This window comes from Pristiophorus japonicus, chromosome 22 (assembly GCF_044704955.1).
Source record: "Pristiophorus japonicus isolate sPriJap1 chromosome 22, sPriJap1.hap1, whole genome shotgun sequence".
Classification (NCBI taxonomy): domain Eukaryota; kingdom Metazoa; phylum Chordata; class Chondrichthyes; family Pristiophoridae; genus Pristiophorus; species Pristiophorus japonicus.
In genome coordinates this window covers 24,998,532-25,017,282 of record NC_091998.1, presented here as the reverse complement: position 1 = coordinate 25,017,282, position 18,751 = coordinate 24,998,532, and the positions used below count along the sequence as shown (strand labels likewise).

Below are 18,751 nucleotides of genomic sequence, written 5' to 3'. Positions count from 1 at the left end.
ATTTATATAGCGCCTTTCACGACCACTTAGAGCCAATTAAGTACTTTTGAAGGATAGTCACGGTTGTAGTGCAGGAAACACAGCAGCCAATTTGCGCACAGCAAGCTCCCACTACAGCAATGTGATAGCGAACAGATAATCTGTTTTATTGATGTTGAATGAGGGATAAATATTGGCCAGGACACCAAGGATAACTCCCCTGCTCATCTTCGAAATAGTGCCATGGGATCTTTTACATCCCCCTGAGATAGCAGACAGGGCCTCAGTTTAACATCTCATCCGAAAGACAACACCTCTGACAGTGCAGCACTCCCTCAGTACTGCACTGGAGTGTCAGATTCATCCTCATAGGCTGTCCCTCGGAATCGAGGAAGACTTGCTTCCATCCTAAAAGTGAGTTCTGAGATGGCTGTACAGGCCAATGCGGGAATTACAGTCTCTGTCACAGGTGGGACAGACAGTGGTTGAAGGAAAGTGTGGGTGGGGAGCTTGGTTTGCCGCACGCTCCTTCCGCTGTCTGTGCTTGATTTCTGCATGCTCTCAGCAACGAGACTCGACTTGATTTGCCCCTCCTGGATGCTCTTCCTCCACATTCAGCAGTCTGGTCCAGGGATTCCCAGGTACCGGTGGGGATGTTGCACTTTATCAAGGAGGCTTTGAGGGTGTCCTTGTAAGGTTTCCTCTGCCCACCTGGGGCTCGCTTGCCGTGTCGGAGTTCCGAGTAGAACGCTTGCTTTGGGAGTCTCATGTAGGGCATGTGGCATGCACTGGAGTGTCAGCCTAGATTTATGTGCTCCAGTTTCTGGAGTGGGTCTTGAACCCACAACCTTGTGACGCAGACACGAGTGTGCTTCCCACTCAGCCACGGGTGCCACTTACAACTGCAACAGAAATGAATATGGGGCGGAGTGTATGACGAGTAGCCAATCTGATATTGTCCCTTTTACACCATGATCCCAAGGTAACATTAACCCCAAGAAGTCTTCCCTGTCCCTGACACCATGCTACCCGAATTAAAAATAAAAGTCAGCACCCTTCTCCTATTCCCACACCTGCGAATGCTGCCGACAACAAACGGCGGTCGCGCATGCACATTTCCAGTGGGTTTTTTTGGTTTGTTCTCGCCGGACTTCTCTCAGATTAGTGAGAGAGAGAAAGGTGAGGGATGGAAATTTCAGGTATTCAGGCTGGAGCTTGACAGATCAGAAAAGCCGGTTTTCAGCGCATGTGCATTGTGCTCTGAAAACCGGCTTTTGCAATGCCTTCCCGGGTTCGTACATACTCCGTACACACTTCGTATACAACCCGTGCACACTCCGTGCACACTCCGTACACACTCCGTACGGACCCGGGGATGCTGGGATTTCTAGGCCCATGACTGAAAAGCACATCCAAACACTACATTAAAAAAATTTTGAAAACACCTCACGTAAATACATTATAGAAATTAAAGTTGATAGAAATGTTTTTGAAAAAAATATTTGCCGATTTAAAAAAAAAAGTTTTAATTATGATTTAAAATTAAAATTACCCGAGTGGGCAAGGTTTTTAAATTAAATATGTATTTTTAAATTTTATTTTGATCTGTTTTTGATGTTTTAAAACTCTTATGCTGGTAAAAGTAGGCTATGCGCTTGCTTTTACCGGGTGCAAGAGTTTTCAGGACATTCACAGGGCAAGAGACTGGCAAACAGCGCAATCTCAAGCCAGAAACTTGACAGATCGGAAAAGCCGGTTATCGGCACATGTGCATTGCGCGCCAAAAACCAGCTTTCGCGATGCCTTCCCGGGTCCGTACACACTCCGTACGGACCCAGAGAGGTCGGGATTTCAAGGCAATTATCTTTTTGAAATACAGGCCGTACCAGACAATCGAGACAATGAAAAGTCTGAAGCATCTACGAATGTACTGCAGGATGTGCTTGGAGTTACTTTTCTTTTCTATGCAGTGCTGAATAATGTGCCCCACACCCACACCCGCTGCATGCCAATAATAAGCTAACGAACCCAACCAGGAGATCGAACCAACAGGTAGTTGTCCTTGCACCTTTCACACTCTGTAAACTTGAGCTCATCCAAAACTCTGCTGCCCGTATCCTAACTCACACCAAATCCCATTTACCCATCACCCCCCGTGCTCACTGACCTACACTGGCTCCCGGGCTGGCAACACTTCGATTTTAAAATTATCATCTTTGTTTTCAAATCCCTCCATGGCCTTCTTCCTCAATTGTATGGAACGTCAAAAAGTTCATTGCGCTGTAAAAGAAATCATGGCACTATTTTGAAGAAACGCAGGTGGGTTCTCCCCGGTGTCCTGGACCAATGTTTATCCTTCAACCGATATCACTAAAATAGATTATCTGGTCATGATCACATGCTGTTTGTGGGAGCTTGCTGTGCACAAATTGGCTGCTGCATTTTTACATTATAACAGTGACTACACTGCAAAAGTAATTCAATGGCTGTAGAGTGCTTTAGGACATACTGAGGTTGTGAAAAGTGCTATATAAATTAAAGCTCTTTATTTCTTTGTTTAACATTACTGATGCACAATACAACTTTACAATAAATAATATTTGTGTGATATTTTAATAAAACTGAAATATGAACCACAGTTGGCAGATGAATAAATAATTAAGAGTCAGAAGTGTTAACCCAGCAATGCAACATAACAATGTACACAACAGTGATGTAAACATAAAGATGAAACCATCTCCAAATGAAAAAATGATTGCTAAGCAATATTTTCACAAAGACTGTGGCTCCTTAAGTATTCTATCAAAGCTGAAGGAATGTGTTTATTAAATGAAAATAGTTTCACCATTCTCCTTGTACAGCTGAGCCAATTTTCCATTTGCATGTAAGAAATCCATTCATTTTTTTTATAGACTTCTATGTTGTCATATAGGCGTAAAATGTAACCAATGGCCCTAAAAACCAATCAGAAGATATTAGATCTTCATTAATGTAAGAGAAATATCAGTACAGTACACCCTTAATCCAATCATATACCACAGTAAGCAAGGCTTATAAGCAATACAATTTTTGTATAACAGTATATTTGTTAACTTCAAGAGTAACTGGTGTACATGTACTAAAAAAACAAGTTAAAGGTGTCGACTTTAGCTCACTGGTAGCATTCTTGCTGCTGAGTCAGACGGGTCATGGGTTCAAGTTCCACTCCTGAGCGCATGATCTAGGTTAACGCTTCAGTACTGTACTGAGGATGTGCTGCCCTGTTGGAGGTGCCGTCTTTCAAATGAGATGTTAAACTGAAGCCTGGTCGGGTGAAAGCTAAAGGATCCCACGGCCCTGTGAGAAGAAGCGCAGGAGAGTTCACCTAGTGTCCTAGCCGACTTTTATTCTTCAATCAACTCCAAATTACCTGGCCGCTTATCTCCGCTGTTTGTGGGAGCTAGCCGTGCGCAAATTGGCTGCTGTGTTTCCCTGCACTACAACAGTAACTACATTTCAAAAGGGACTTCATTGTCTGTGAGTTTCTGGGACATCCTGAAGTTGTGAAAGGTGCAATATAAATTTGTTCGTTCGAAAAAATATTGAAATGCAAAACAATACCTGCTACTTTATAGTACCTTACCACATCTCAACAGTGCTGCACACACAATGACTGACTCTGAAGGGCAGCAATTGTACGTGTGGGCTTGCCTCTGACTCAGCATGGTTAGTCCCACCTCTGTCCTGAAGCATACTGTTAGTTTGGCTCATAGCTTCCAACTACATCCACAACTACTAGTGTACATACAACAACACCAACTTTTATTTCTATAGCGCCTTTAACGTAGTAAAACGTCGTAAGGCGCTTCACAGCAGTGTTACAAAACAGATAAATTTGACCCCGAGCCACATAAGAAGAAATTACAGCAGGTGACCAAAAGCTTGGTCAAAGAGATAGGTTTTAAGGGGCGTCTTAAAGAAGGAAAGAGAGATGGAGAGGCGGAGAGGTTTAGGGAGGGAGTTCGAGAGGTTAGGGCCCAGGCAGCTGAAGGCATGCCCACCGATGGTTGAGCAATTATAATCAGGGATGCTCAAGAGGGCAGAATTTGAGGAGTGCAGACATCTCAGGGGGTAATCCATCCTGAGTAGGCTGGCTCCATTTTGTGTTCTGTGGCAAACTCTACCAATGGGATGACTATCGAGCTGGTTCTACAACAGTCGATAGTCATTCCGCTCGCTTACCACCAGCAGTGATGGTGAAAATTACCCCCATCCTATTAGAACTGCCTTTCTGGGTTACCACGGTGACAAATGTAATAAAGCAGAGGTTCACAATTTGCTCTTGCTGAGCATCCCCCCTTCCCCCCCCCCCTCTTTTAGAGATTCACATCCCATGGGTTTCCCACTCTTTCTAAAGTGGGACATCTTGCGATGTACCCCATTAGTTAGATTTGTTCGTACAAGTTTAGCTTTTAAAAATTTTGCCTACAATGTTGATTGTCGGGCAACAGGGAATCTGGGATCCTGGTAAACAACGGAACCAACAAGGCGTCTCCTTAACCAATGAGATTTAAGGATTGAGAAATAAACAGGAAGGACTAAGGAGAGTGAATTACAGTGAGTGAATTCAATGTCAAACCAGATATAGAAAGAGAAATAAAGAGAGGGATAGAAAGGTTGGATTAAGCGAGAAAGAGAAAAAAAAGAGACAGAAAGGAAAAGTAAGAAATGAAAAAGAAAAACATTTAATTTGATGTTTTTTAAATCTCCTAAAACAATTCACAACCTGAAGGAATGAGATTACACACTTGCAATTGTTTACCTTCTGTGCAAGGGAGGCTGATTGTCGGTTATTAACAATTATCACGTGTTGAAATGGTACTTAAACTGCTAATTACTAGGTTTAACTTTCTGTGGCAAGTTTAATGGGCAATTAATATGCAAATACAGCAACTTTATGAAACTCATGGGGAGGTTTAGTGCGAGATGCCATTTAGTGAAGTGTCAGCCATGGCTCAGTTGGTACCACTCACCCCTCTGTGTCATAAGGTTTGGGTTCAAGTCCCACTCCAGAGACTTGAGCACAAAAATCCAGTGCAATACTGAGCAAGTGCTGCACTATCAGAGGTGCCATCTTTCGGACAAGATGTAAACAAGGCCCTGCCTCCTGTCTCAGGTAGATGTTAAAGATCCCATAGCACTATATCGAAGAAGAGCAGGGAAGTTATCTCCGGTGTCTTGGCCAATATTTATCCCTCAATCAACATCACTAAAATAGATTATCTGATCATTATCACATTGCTGTTTGTGAGAGCTTGCTGCGTGCAAATTGGCTGCCGTGTTTCCTACATAACCACAGTGACTATGCTTCAAAGGTACTTCATTGTCTGTAAAGCGCTTTGATCCTGAGGTTGTGAAAGGCGCTATATAAATGCAAGTTTTTCTTTCTAATGGCGGAGCGGCACAAATCGGCCAGTAACTGGTGGCGATTTGCAATTCACAGGATATCAGCTTGTGTTGTTGATGTCAATATTCTTTCAGCAAAATCTGACCCTGTACCTTTTCATGAAAAAAAGGCTTTTATTTTCTCAGTTAACGTAACATATTCCTTCAGACAGAAAACAACATCAATAGAAAAATACCAGGCCTCTATCGCTGAGTATACTTGATAATAAAAGAACACTGGATGATTCGCCCAGTCTTAGTAAATACGATGCATCTGTTCGATAGTGCACAATTTATTGAATTGTTCTTGCCTTTCAAAGAATGCATCATGCTTGTCAAATTGGTTGGCAAAATAGCCCTTTAAAACCTGAAGCGCAGGCCGAGGAAATGATAGTGAAGTGGTGATTCAGAGCTGACCAAAACACACAGCAGTCCTCCAATTTGCAGATACTTTCAAAACTGCGAGACAAACATCAATCTTCAGTGTGATGCAGAATTTGCTGGTGCAAAGATCCCATCTCTTCACACAGCACCGAGGGGAGGTCATCATAGACAGTCCCTCGAAATCAAGGAAGACTTGCTCCCACTCTAAAATTGAGTTCTTAGGTGACTGAACAGTACAATATGGGAACCACAGTTTCTGTCACAGGTGGGACAAACAGTCGTTGAAAGAAAGGGAGGGTGGGACTGGTTTGCCGCACACTCCTTCCGCTGCCTGCATCTGTTTTCTGCATGTTCTCGGCGACGAGACTCGAGATGCTCAGCGCCCTCCTAGATGCACCTCCTCCACCTAGGGCGGTCTTTAGTCAGGGACTCCCAGGTGTCGGTGGGGATGTTGCATTTTATCAAGGAGGCTTTGAGGGTGTCCTTGAAATGTTTCCTCTGCCCAACTGGGGCTCGCATGCCGTGTAGGTGTTCCGAGTTGAGCGCTTGTTTTGGGAGTCTTGTGTCAGGCATGCGAACAATGTGGCCTGCCTAATGGAGCTGGTCGAGTGTGGTCATTGCTTCAATGCTGGGGATGTTGGCCTGGTCGAGGACGCTAACGTTGGTGCGTCTGTCCTCCCAGGGGATTTGCAGGATCTTGCGGAGACATCGTTGGTGGTATTTCTCCAGCGATTTGTGGTGTCTGCTGTATATGGTCCACGTCTCTGAGCCATACAGGAGGGCGGGTATCACTACAGCCCTGTAGACCATGAGCTTGGTGGCAGATTTGAGAGCCTGATCTTCAAACACTCTTTTCCTCAGGTGGCCGAAGGCTGTACTGGCGCACTGGAGGCAGTGTTGGATCTCCGCATCAATGTCTGCTTTTGTTGATAAGAGTCTCCCGAGCTATGGGAAACGGTCCACGTTGTCGAGGGCCGCGCCATGAATCATGATGACTGGGGGAAGCTCACAACCTTGACTACATCTGAGAGCTCTTTTGGCATCGCTTTCGCCACTAGCACTCCCCTGTGTATACAACAGTGGCACCATATACCATGCAGTACAACAGCTGTCATCCTAAATAGAAAGTCTTTCATGTGTTGAATTAACCATCAGTCAATCTCCTTCCTATTGTGGTTCACTACGACACGCTTCGAGTAAGCACGAGACACTCGATAGTGGAATATATGGAACAGACTTTATTCATATACAGCATAGGTGATTAATCTATACAGTAAAAAGGGGCAGCTTTGTGTTCCTCTCTCTTTCCACCTCTCCCACACTTATATATCCCAGTTTGCGTACCTCAAAGGTACATTTCACAGATATGACCTCATGATTTATCTGTTCTCCGATCCTTTCAAGAATAGTTTATTGGCAGCTTACTTACTTAAACATCCACTCTATACCATGGTTAATTGATCCCTTTGCCTATGTTTATTCCACTAGTCACTAAAGTTATACATTATCACTCATGGTCAATGTTATCCCAGTCATTTATTTCCTTGCACAGGCAACCTGCAGTCTTTCTGTTTATTTTAAAAAGCCTGTTGCCCCATGACTAGTTATAGTCATACAGGTCAGTTCGAGTATTAACCCTTAACTCTCCAACATGTCCAACATCATGGCTTTTTGCCCCGCTGTGCAAACCTTGATGGGACAATTCCATTTGGCTTTCTTTAATTTGTCATGTCCTGGTCTACAATTTTGAACAACTCCTCACTTGCTGTTCTTGTTGGGGCAGAACAGCAAAATAAAAACTCCTGTTTGATTTCAGATGAGCTGATGCAATGAACAAAAATCATCTTGTGTGCTGCATTGGCACAAGTCAGTACTTTCGTCAGCTGATAGGGCTCAATTTTGGACGAGCCTGTTTACTGGAGTTGCACCGCTTATGTACGTTCTCAGATGCGCCGAAAATAAATGTTGGAACTTTGCCCACTGTCTGGCCGCTTCATTGCAGTTGCGCAGCGTGGCCAGTCATTCTGTGCTGGAAAATGTGCTGGGACGTCTGCACAGGCACAGTGATGTCCGCGCATGCGCAGTAGTGCTGCGAGTCTGCAACAACGGTCCCAATCCCTCTTGTCAGCCTTGTGCTGTTTCTCCTCACACTGCCGCTATTTTGCCATCTCATTGGTGCTGAATTTACATCATTCCCTCTCTTCGAATCTGTGTTGCTGGGCTCCTTTAGCTAAAATTCTCTGTCTCATAAATTCTGCCTCCTTTGTTGGGCTAGGGGCAGGTAGGAGAACTGATAGGAATCACCGGCAGGCGGGAGCACTAAGAGATCGATCGCACCGGGAGGCCACTCGACCAGGGCTAGGGGCGGGCAGGAGAACTGGTAGTGCTCTTGCCTGCCGGTGATTTCTATCAGTTCTCCTGCCCACCCCTAGCCCTGGCCGAGTGGCCTCCCGGTGCATTGTCCTGCCCCCTAGCCCAGGCTGAATGGCCTCCAATGTACTAACCTGTGCCGATTTCTTTAACTTTCCGCAAGGGTTTTCTCAAGTGGCCACATACGCTGGCCCAAGTAGAAATGGAATAACTATTAGCTGGCCAAAGTTGCCTAAATGGGCAGAACTGGCGTAGGTGGCTGGTAACGCCCCCTTTTGAGAAAAAAAACTAACCTAAAAAAAACGTAACTAAGTGAGTTACACTGGTGCAAATTGATTGGGGAAACTGGGGATTTTAAAGCTACGCCAGAAAAAGCAGGTTACTCCAAAAAAAACGGAGCAACTACTGACCAAAATTGAGCCCATTGTGCAGGAAGAGAGCTTCGGCTCAGTGTTTCGACTAGCTGCTCTTCTCCTGGCCTGTGGGCAGTTCTGTGGCTAGCCATGTCATCAGATAATGCAGTGAGACTTAGCTAATCTGTGACTTTCACTCCACGTACAGTCGATGCCATTTCAATCGCTACTGGCAGCACTTGCTCTCACTGAACCTTCCACTGATCTACCTGTTGGGTCCTTACTGGCCTCATCAGCATACGTCAGAATTAGACTGTGATTTCGCAAGTCAGGCAGCTACCAGGATCACCTGATAAGGCGGAGGAGAGCAGTTTGTGAGCTTGCAGAACCTGGTAAGTTTAAACACTGCTTTCTGCCGCTTGGAAATGTATTTCGTACTCATTTCTACTTTTGCATTTGCCTCTACAAATACCATATATCTGATTGTGAATCACAGGGTCAGTCCACGGGAAGGCTTTCAGACCACCTCCCCCCGCCCCAATGCACACGCAGTTAGGGCATCTCAGGAGCAGCTTTAACATCCCATGTGGATGTATCACTGTATGCCATTATCATGGAGGAGGAGGAGCACAGGATGGAGTACAGGATGAAGAAGGCTGCAGTTCCCCAAGTGATCTCTTACCCCTCTCCTTTCACTGAATATAAAGGCAGTGTAGCATTCGGGTTAACTGTGCATTAGAAGAGCACGATTCACCAAAGATGCAATAGGGCATGTCTGTGACCCAAGTCCCGCTCACCCACCACCCCTGTGCTCGCTGACCTACATTGGCTCCCAAGCAACGCCTCGATTTCAAAATTCTCATCCTCGTTTTCAAATCCCTCCATGGCCTCGCCCCTCCCTATCTCTGTAATCTCCTCTAGCCTCACAAACACCCCGCCACCCCACCCCAGATGTCTGCGCTCCTCTAATTCGGCCCTTTGGAGCTATATAAAGACAAGTTGTTGTTGTTGCAGGAAGACCTGAAGCCTCGATCATCTGCCTGCATTGCTCTCGTGGTGGCTATGAAGGGCACTGCCACCCTCAATTTGTGTGGCAATGTCTCATTCCAGACAGCTACGGGCGATCTGTGCAATATCAGCCCGGCTGCAGTACACCCAACCATTCAACATCCACAGTCCTCTGGCGCAGAGATTTCAAAGATTCACAACCCTCTCTGAGTGAAGAAATTCCTCCTCATCTCAGTGTTCAATGGCCGAGCCCTTACCCTGAGACTATGCCCCCTAGTTCTAGACTCTCCGGCCCAGGGGAACAACCTCTCAGCATCGATCCTGTCTAATTCCCTACCCAACACCATTATGGGAGTACCATCACCACTAAATCCAATTCCTACTGTCCTCAACAGAGTCAGTATCATTCCTCTCATGTACAGCTTCAGCTCCGACCAGAGTAACCGCGGCCACTGCTGTAATTCCAGTTATACATCAGCTTTCGCATCATCCGCGGGAACAAGAGCAATGGGTCTGATTATCAGCTCGGGAACCGATAACAAGCTCAACTATGCGACTGCAAAAAGATTCAGGCTGACCAGCCACTTCACAGAATAACTTTGTAGCGTGTGATAGAATCAAGCAAAATGCGCTCTAATAGATGCTCGTGGAATTACTGAACTGGAACGCAGAAATAGAGCGCGCATTAATGTAACGCCAGCAGTATATTTCACGATTCGATGTCTAATCGTTGAATCATTCTAGTTATTAACATAATCCATTGCACCCGGGACCTTGTCCGAACATGCAGAGCAGGGAAAGTCCATTTGGTCCAACAAATCATTCTCAATGTACCACGGGTTGGAATTTGCCCCCAGAGACACGTGCAACTGTGGCGTAAAGCAAATACCCGGCGTAAAAGAGCAAGTAAACTCGGGTGCCAGTGTGTCGCGCAGGTAATCACGCTACTGTAACCGTCTGTCGATCCCCGTGCCCGGACATATTATAATAGCTCTACCCCCAGGCTTACACATGAATTTCCTGCAATTACACTAGTTCAAAACGGGTGTAAAATCAAGCCCCGAATTTTAGACACAGCAGGAAACAAAGTAGTGTTTTGTTTGCAATGTTTTATTTATCCTCACTGACACCTGCTCTTTATTTCTGTTTCTTTCAGTGCATTTTTATGGCATCAGTAACATTAAACATTGGAAAGCCTCCATGATTTCTGGTTCTTAAGCAGGTTATGGCTAATGTGCATGAATCATAGATTGCTTGAAACTTTAATTTTCAACTCAAAGGAGAAATATTTGCTGTGAGTGCGGTGCCTCCTCAGGTCCTAATTTTACGTTCCAGTGTATGCTAATGCGATTGGCAGGAGATTTGGGTGTAATTAGATATCGGCAAAATTAGCGCAGGAATGGGCGTAATTTTGGGTGCAGCTTCGCAATTACGCGCCCAATTTCCTTTTGTGCTTAGTTAGCTACCTCGCAGTGAACTTCTTTCTCCTACATATTAATACTTCGTTCTGTTCCCATTGGGTCTGAGTCGTTTCTTTCCGTCTGTCTCTCCAGCTGTCAAGAATCAGTAATGATGAATCCCCAATCCTCATCCCAATTTCCAAGGAGATGTCTGGCTGGCTCTCAACCGTCAAATTCCAGTTAAATTAAATCTTGGTAGTTTGGATGGCTCTGTAACATTAGAGTGGAGGCAAATGACAAGAAGGAGATTCGAAAGGGCTGCTGTGGCATAGTGTGTGACCAACTGTTTGAACTTTGCCCTGCTATCATCAATCAAAGTAAAAGAAATAAGAAAGACTTGCATTTATATAGCGCCTTTCACAACCTCAGGACGTCCCAAAATGCTTTACAGCCAATTAAGTACTTTGAAGTGTAGTTATTCTTGTAATGTAGCAATACGTTCGAGCTAGGGTGCCCCTGGAGATGGAGCATGCGGTGTCCACCGGTACACTCGTGGCCTTCCGCAAGAGGTGGACGCCGGAGGGACTGGAGTGCATCATCACCCCTGGCAACCAAATTTTAATTTGATTAAAGGTTTTCGTAACAGTTTTAAATTGTTAATTTGTGGGTTCTAGTGCCAAAAGGGAGTACTTGATTTAAAGTTTCGACCAAAAATAATGTAGAAAACGCAGCAGCCAATTTGCACACAGCAGCTCCCACAAACTATAACGTGGTGATGATCAGATAATCTGTTTTGTAGTTATGTTGATTGAGGGATAAATATTGACCAGGACATCGGGGATAACTCCCCTGCTCTTCTTCAAAATAGTGCCACGCGATCTTTTACATCCACCTGAGAGGGCAGACGGGGCCTCGGTTTAACGTCTCATCTGAAAGACGGCATCTCTGACAGTGCAGCACTCCCTCAGCACTGCACTGGAGTGTTAGCCTAGATTTTTGTGCTCAAGTCCCTGGAGTGGGACTTGAACCCACAACCTTCTGAGTGGAAGTAGTTGAGTGATGTACCCCCGAAGGACAGGTCTGAGACCACGGCATGGAATTGTAACGTTTGCTGTGGCCAATGCTCTGTTCTACAGAATTAAATATTTTGTGAATGAGTTAAAAGAAAATAAGCAGCAACTGTTAGAAATATTATCACAGGAATGAGGACATTAAAAACAAAAATCACTTTTGAAAGTATGGGGATATAAATTGGCCATTCTCATCATGTGCAGGGACCTAGGAATGGAGATCTTCGTAAACCTAACACAGATGCAGTTAAAAAAAAACTTCCTTAACTTTTTGGTTAAATTTCTGGGGGGGTCGTTGAATCGTTAAGGGCGCTATAAAAATGCAAGCAGTAATTAAGTTTGACAATAAATGTTTAACAACGTCACTTAAAGAAGTGTAATCACTCCATAGTCTGAGTCAGAAGCTTGTGGGTTCAAGTCCCACTCCAGGGACTTGGTCACAAAAAATCTAGGCTGACACTCCAGTCCAGTGCTGAGGGAGTGCTGCACTGTCGGAGGTGCCGTCTTTTGGATGAGACGTTAAACCGAGGCCCGTCTGCTCTCTCAGGTGGACGTAAAAGATCTCGTGGCACTATTTCGAAGAAGAACAGGGGAGTTATCCCCGGTGTCCTGGCCAATATTTATCCCTCAACAACATAACAAAAAAAGATTGTCTGGTCATTATCACATTGCTGTTTGTGGGAGCTTGCTGTGCGCAGGTTGGCGGCTGTGTTTCCTGCATTACAACAGTGACTACACTCCAAAAGTACTTCATTGGATATAAAGTGCTTTGAGACGTCCGGTGGTCGTGAAAGGCGCTATATAAATGCAAGTTGTAGTTAAGTGTTACAAGAAATATTCAAGAGCGTCACTCCATATAGAATAATTGCAATAATATCAGCATTTAAGCTGTCCTATATTGCAGTCGGAGACCCCTGTTTAGAGGTTTATTGGATGAAATACACTGATGCAGTAAAAATAATAGTGTGTGTGAGAGGCAGACTGGTTCACTCACCCCCAATCCACTCCGAGGAGATGTTCTGCAGCAGGGTGAATGGGATGCAGAAGAAGGTGATGAGCAGGTCGCTGATGGCGAGGGAGCAGATGAACATGGTGGTAACCGTCCGAGACTTTTTCGCCCGTTTCACAACACACAACACCAGGCTGTTTCCACAGAAGGCGAGCAGGAAGATCATGCAGTAGATTAGCACAAAAGTTACCTCGGCGGCGAAGGGCAACTCGGGGACGTACATCAGCGGCTGCAGTTTGTACGTCTGGATGAATGTCTCGCGGGAGAGGTTGTAAAAATCCAGCAACTGGTTGAGGATTTCGGGGGTAAAGTTAAAGGAGCCGGGGTTTTTCATGTTGTTTTCTCGCTCTCTCACCCTCCTTCCTACAGCTGCGATAAGACAGTGCCAGTCGAGAAGGTAGCTTTCTGAAGATTGCTAATTGTGCCAACTGGTTCAAGAGTGGGGACTGTTGTAGTTCTCTCCCGATCCTGCCCAACCACCCAGGTACGACTTCCTTTATAAATACAAAGCATCGCTGCTGTAAGTGATCAGCCGCTTTTATTTCACCGAGGGAATTCAGCCAGATAGGTGCATCTGTCAATCCGTGAAGATAGCACCTGTAATCCCAGGTGCTTTAGTCCAGGGGCAGAAAGACATACTGATGGAAATGCATTTTGACAGGTTTTAGGGCGTGAAACCTGATCAGGAAGAAAAACATCCGTTGAAGCATACAGAAGGTCGGTGAGACTACACCTGGAGTACTGCATGCAGTTTGGATCTCCTTATTTGAGGAGGGTTAAACTTGCATTGCAGGCAGTTCAGAGAAGGTTCACTCGGTTGATTCCTGAGATGAAGGGGTTATCTTTTGAAGAAAGGTTCAGCAGGTTGGGCCTAAACTCATTGGAATTTAGAAGAATGAGAGGTGATCTTATTGAAACATATAAGATTCTGAGGGTAGATGCAGAGAGGATGTTTCCCCTCATGGGGGAATCTAGAACTAGGGGGCATAGTTTCAGAATAAGGGGTTGCCCATTTAAAGCGGAGATGAGGAGGAATTTCTTCTCTCGGAGGGTCGTGAATCTTTGGAATTCTCTACCCCAGAGAGCTGTGGAGGATGGGTCATTGAATATATTTAAGGTGGAGATAGACAGACTTTTGAATGATAAGGGAGTCAAGGATTATGGGGAGTGGACAGCAAAGTGGAGTTGAGACCAGGATCAGATCAGCCATGAACTTATTGAATGGCGGAGCAGGCTCGAGGGGCCAAATAGCCGACCCCTGCTCCTATTTCTTATGATCTTATAAGGTCAGTAAAGGCATAAAGAAAGAACACCGTTCACACCTCAGGACATCCCAAGATGTTTTACAGCCAATAAGAACACAACTTTTTTCCCTTATTATTCCTTATCTCCACCCAAACTGATTCAACATCTTGATCTTCTGAGCCAATATCATTTCTCACTAACACCCTGATCTCATCCACATTATCAGTGCTACCCCACCACCTTTTCCTTTCTGTCTGTCCTTCTGAATTGTCAAATACCCCAATGAAGTATGTTCTTTTGTCACATGTACTCAGTGCATCTCACAGACTGAAGGTTAAGCACTTGAGTATGGCTGCATGTTCACTTCAAACTTCCAACAACTGAATAAAGGACTAATTAGCAATCTTGTTGTGCGAAGCCCCTTGGGGAAGTGTGACCATAATATGGTAGAATTCTTTATTATGATGGAGAGTGACACAGTTAATTCAGAGACTAGGATCCTGAACTTAAGGAAAGGTAACTTCGATGGTTTGAGGTGTGAATTGGCTAGAACGGACTGGCAAATGATACTTAAAGGGTTGACGGTGGATAGGCAATGGCAAACATTTAAAGATCACATGGATGAACTTCAACAATTGTACATCCCTGTCTGGAATAAAAATAAAACGGGGAAGGTGGCTCAACCGTGGCTAACAAGGGAAATTAAGGATAGTGTTAAATCCAAGGAAGAGGCATATAAATTAGCCAGAAAAAGCAGCAAACCCGAGGACTGGGAGAAATTTAGAATTCAACAGAGGAGGACAAAGCGTTTAATTAGAAGGGGGAAAATAGAATATGAGAGAGAGCTTGCTGGGAACATAAAAACTGACTGCAAAAGCTTCTATAGATATGTGAAGAGAAAAAAATTAGTGAAGGCAAACGTAGGTCCCTTACAGTCAGAATTTATAATGGGGAAAAAAGAAATGGCAGATCAGTTGAACAAATACTTTGGTTCTGTCTTCACGAAGGAAGACACAAATAACCTTCTGGAAATACTAGGGGACCGAGGGTCTAGTGAGAAGGAGGAACTGAAGGAAATCCTTATTAGTCGGGAAATTGTGTTAGGGAAATTGATGGGATTGAAGGCCGATAAATCCCCAGGGCCTGATAGTCTGCATCCAAGAGTACTTAAGGAAGTGGCCCTAGAAATAGTGGATGCATTGGTGATCATTTTCCAACAGTCTATCGACTCTGGATCAGTTCTTATGGACTGGAAGATAGCTAATGTAACATCGCTTTTTAATAAAGGAGGGAGAGAGAAAGCAGGTAATAATAGACTGATTAGCCTGACATCAGTAGTGGGGAAAATGTTGGAATCAATTATTAAAGATGAAATAGCAGCGCATTTGGAAAGCAGTGACAGGATTGATCCAAGTCAGCATGGATTTACGAAAGGGAAATTATGCTTGACAAATCTTCTAGAATTTTTTGAGGATGGAACTAGTAGAGTGGACAAGGGAGAACCAGTGGATGTGGTGTATTTAGACTTTCAAAAGGCTTTTGACAAGGTCCCACACAAGAGATTGGTGTGCAAAATTAAAGCACAGTATTGGGGGTAATGTACCGATGTGGATAGAGAACTGGTTGGTAGCAGAGAGTCGGGATAAACTAGTCCTTTTCAGAATGGCAGGCAGTGACTAGTGGGGTGCCGCAGGGCTCAGTGCTGGGACCCCAGCTATTTACAATATACATCAATGATTTAGATGAAGGAATTGAGTGTAATATCTCCAAGTTTGCAGATGACACTAAGCTGGGTGGTGGTGTGAGCTGTGAGGGGGATGCTAAGAGGCTGCAGGGTGACTTGGACAGGTTAGGCGAGTGGGAAAATGCATGGCAGATGCAGTATAATGTGGATAAATGTGAGGTTATCCACTTTGGTGGCAAAAACACGAAGAGAGTTGTTGATGCCAGTTCGTTGGATATATTCAAGAGGGAGTTAGATGTGGCCCTTATGGCTAAAGGGATCAAGGGTATGGAGAGAAAGCAGGAAAGCGGTACTGAGGTGAATGATCAGCCATGATCTTATTGAATGGTGGTGCAGGCTCGAAGGGCCGAATGGCCTACTCCTGCACCTGTTTTTTATGTTTCTATATTTCTAAACTTCTCTGCTTGCAGGACAAGGCAGAATACTGAAGCAGGAAGGAGAAGTGCATGTGAAGCAATTGGTAATCTTATGCCATTATGTGCCTTCGAGATGTCCACTCTCAGTTGTTGGCAATGAGATCAAAGAGAAACTGGACAAGAAGTCAGAGGCCTCCTGGGCTGCTGCCATCATTTTCCTGTTCTCTCTTGGGGAGCACAGCCCGGCTGTATTGGTGTAGGAGTTCTCCCGGTGTCCTGGCGAACATTTCAACCCTCGACCACCAAAAACAGATGAATGGGCCGTTCTCTTCATTGCAGAGTCTTGCTGCGTGCAGAATGGCCGCCGTGTCTGTTGTCAGTGATTGTGTTTCTGAGGTGGCCATACTCTGTGCAACTGCCGAACCTTTCCATTGATTTAAATATGGTTTTAGTTGTGTACTAAATAGTTGGAACGATTTGGACTTGGCGGCAACATTTTGAAATTTCCAGATGGCGTGAAAATTGGAAGTGAGGAAGATAGTAATAGGACTTCAAGAGGACATCAACAGGCTGGCGGAATGGGCGGGCATATGGCAGATGAAATTCAATGCAGAAAAGTATGAGGCGATTCATTTTAGTAGGAAGAATGGGGGTACAATTTTAAAGCATTTGCAAAAACAGAGAGACCTTGGGGTGTTTGTGCACAAATCTTTGAAGGTGGCAGGGCAGGTTAACAAAGCAGTTAATAAAGCGTATGGGATCCTGGGCTTTATAAATAGAGGCAAAGAGTACAAAAGTGAGTGGGCAAAAATTTGGCAGATAGAGTATAATGTTGCAAAGTGTGAGGTCATGCACTTTGGCAGAAAAAAATCAAAGAGCAAGTTATTATTTAAATAGAGAAAGATTGCATAGTGCTGCAGTACAGCAGGACCTGGGGGTACTTGTGCATGAAACATAAAAGGATAGTATGCAGGTACAGCAAGTGATGAGAAAGGCCAATGGAATCATGGCCTTTATTGCAAAGGGGATGGAGTATAAAAGCAGGGACGTCTTGCTACAGCTATTCAGGGTATTGGTGAGGCCACACCTGGAATACTGCGTGCAGTTTTGGTTTCCATATTTACAAAGGGATATTCTTGCTTTGGGGGCAGTTCAGAGAAGGTTCACTAGGTTGATTCCAGAGATGAGGGGGTTGACTTATGAGGAAAGGTTGGGCCTCTACTCATTGAAATTCAGAAGAATGAGAGGTGATCGTATCGAAACGTATAAGGTTATGAGGGGGCTTGACAAGGTGGATGCAGAGAGGATGTTTCCACTGATGGGGCAGACTAGAACTAGAGGGCATGATCTTAGAATAAGGGGCCGCCCATTTAAAACTGAGCTGAGGAGAAATTTCTTCTCTCAGAGGGTTGTAAATCTGTGGAATTCACTGCCTCAGAGTGCTGTGGGAGGTGTGATATTGAATAAATTAAGACAGAAATAGACAGTTTCTTAAATGATAAGGGGATAAGGGGTTATGGGGAGTGGGCGGGGAAGTGGAGCTGAGTCCATGATCGGATCAGCCATGATCTTATTGAATGGCGGAGCAGGCTCGAGGAGCTGTATGGCCTACTCCTGTTCCTATTTCTTATGTACTTATGTTCTTATAAAAGCCAGGAAGTTATGCTAAACCATTATAAAACACTGATTCGGCCACAGCTGGAGTAGTGTGTCAAATTCTGGGCACCACACTTTCGGAAGGATGTAAAGGCTTTGAGAAGGTGCAGAGGAGATTTACTAGAATGCTTCCAGGGATGGGGGATTACAATTACCTGGATAAGTTGAAGAAGCTGGGGTTGTTCTCCTTAGAGCAGAGAAGGCTAAGAGGAGAGTTAATAGGTGTTTAAAATCATGAAGGATTTAGATAGAGTAAACAAAGAGAAATTGTTTCCATTGGCGGAAGGGTCGCTAACGAGAATTCACAGATTCAAGGTGATTGACAAAAGAACCTGAGGCGACACGAGGAAAAACTTTTTTATGCAGTGAGTGGTTAGGTTTTGGAATGCACTGCCTGAGCGGGTGATGGACACAGATTCAATAGTAGCGTTCAAAAGGGAATTGGATAAATACTTGAAGGAGAAAAAATGGCAGGGATACAGCGAAAGAGCGGGGGAGCGGGACTAACAGGATCGCTCTTCAAAAGAGCCGACACAGACTCGATGGGCCGAATGGCCTCCTTCTGTGCTGTACTGTTCCATGATTCTTCTCCCCTTATTCATCATGATTCTCACCCACTGGAGCATAATGCCATGCCACACTACATATTCCCATTGAAGTAATATTTACAGAGGTGTTACGCAGTCAGCATTCTAATATATTCTCCTCTTCTGCATCTATAGGTGGCTCCTAGTGCTCAGAAGAGGCCAGCAC

The 18,751-nt window shown here is 44.7% G+C and overlaps 1 protein-coding gene across 1 annotated transcript in view; it reads right to left on the bottom strand.

The window, feature by feature from the left end:
• LOC139234719 (pyroglutamylated RF-amide peptide receptor-like) overlaps nt 1–13,331 on the bottom strand; it is a 38,401-nt gene extending 25,070 nt beyond the window's left edge. The window contains exon 1 of the mRNA XM_070865400.1: nt 12,983–13,331. Coding sequence (XP_070721501.1) covers nt 12,983–13,331 — 349 coding nt within the window. The remainder of the gene's footprint in view (nt 1–12,982) is intronic.
• Between the last annotated feature and the right edge of the window lie 5,420 nt (nt 13,332–18,751).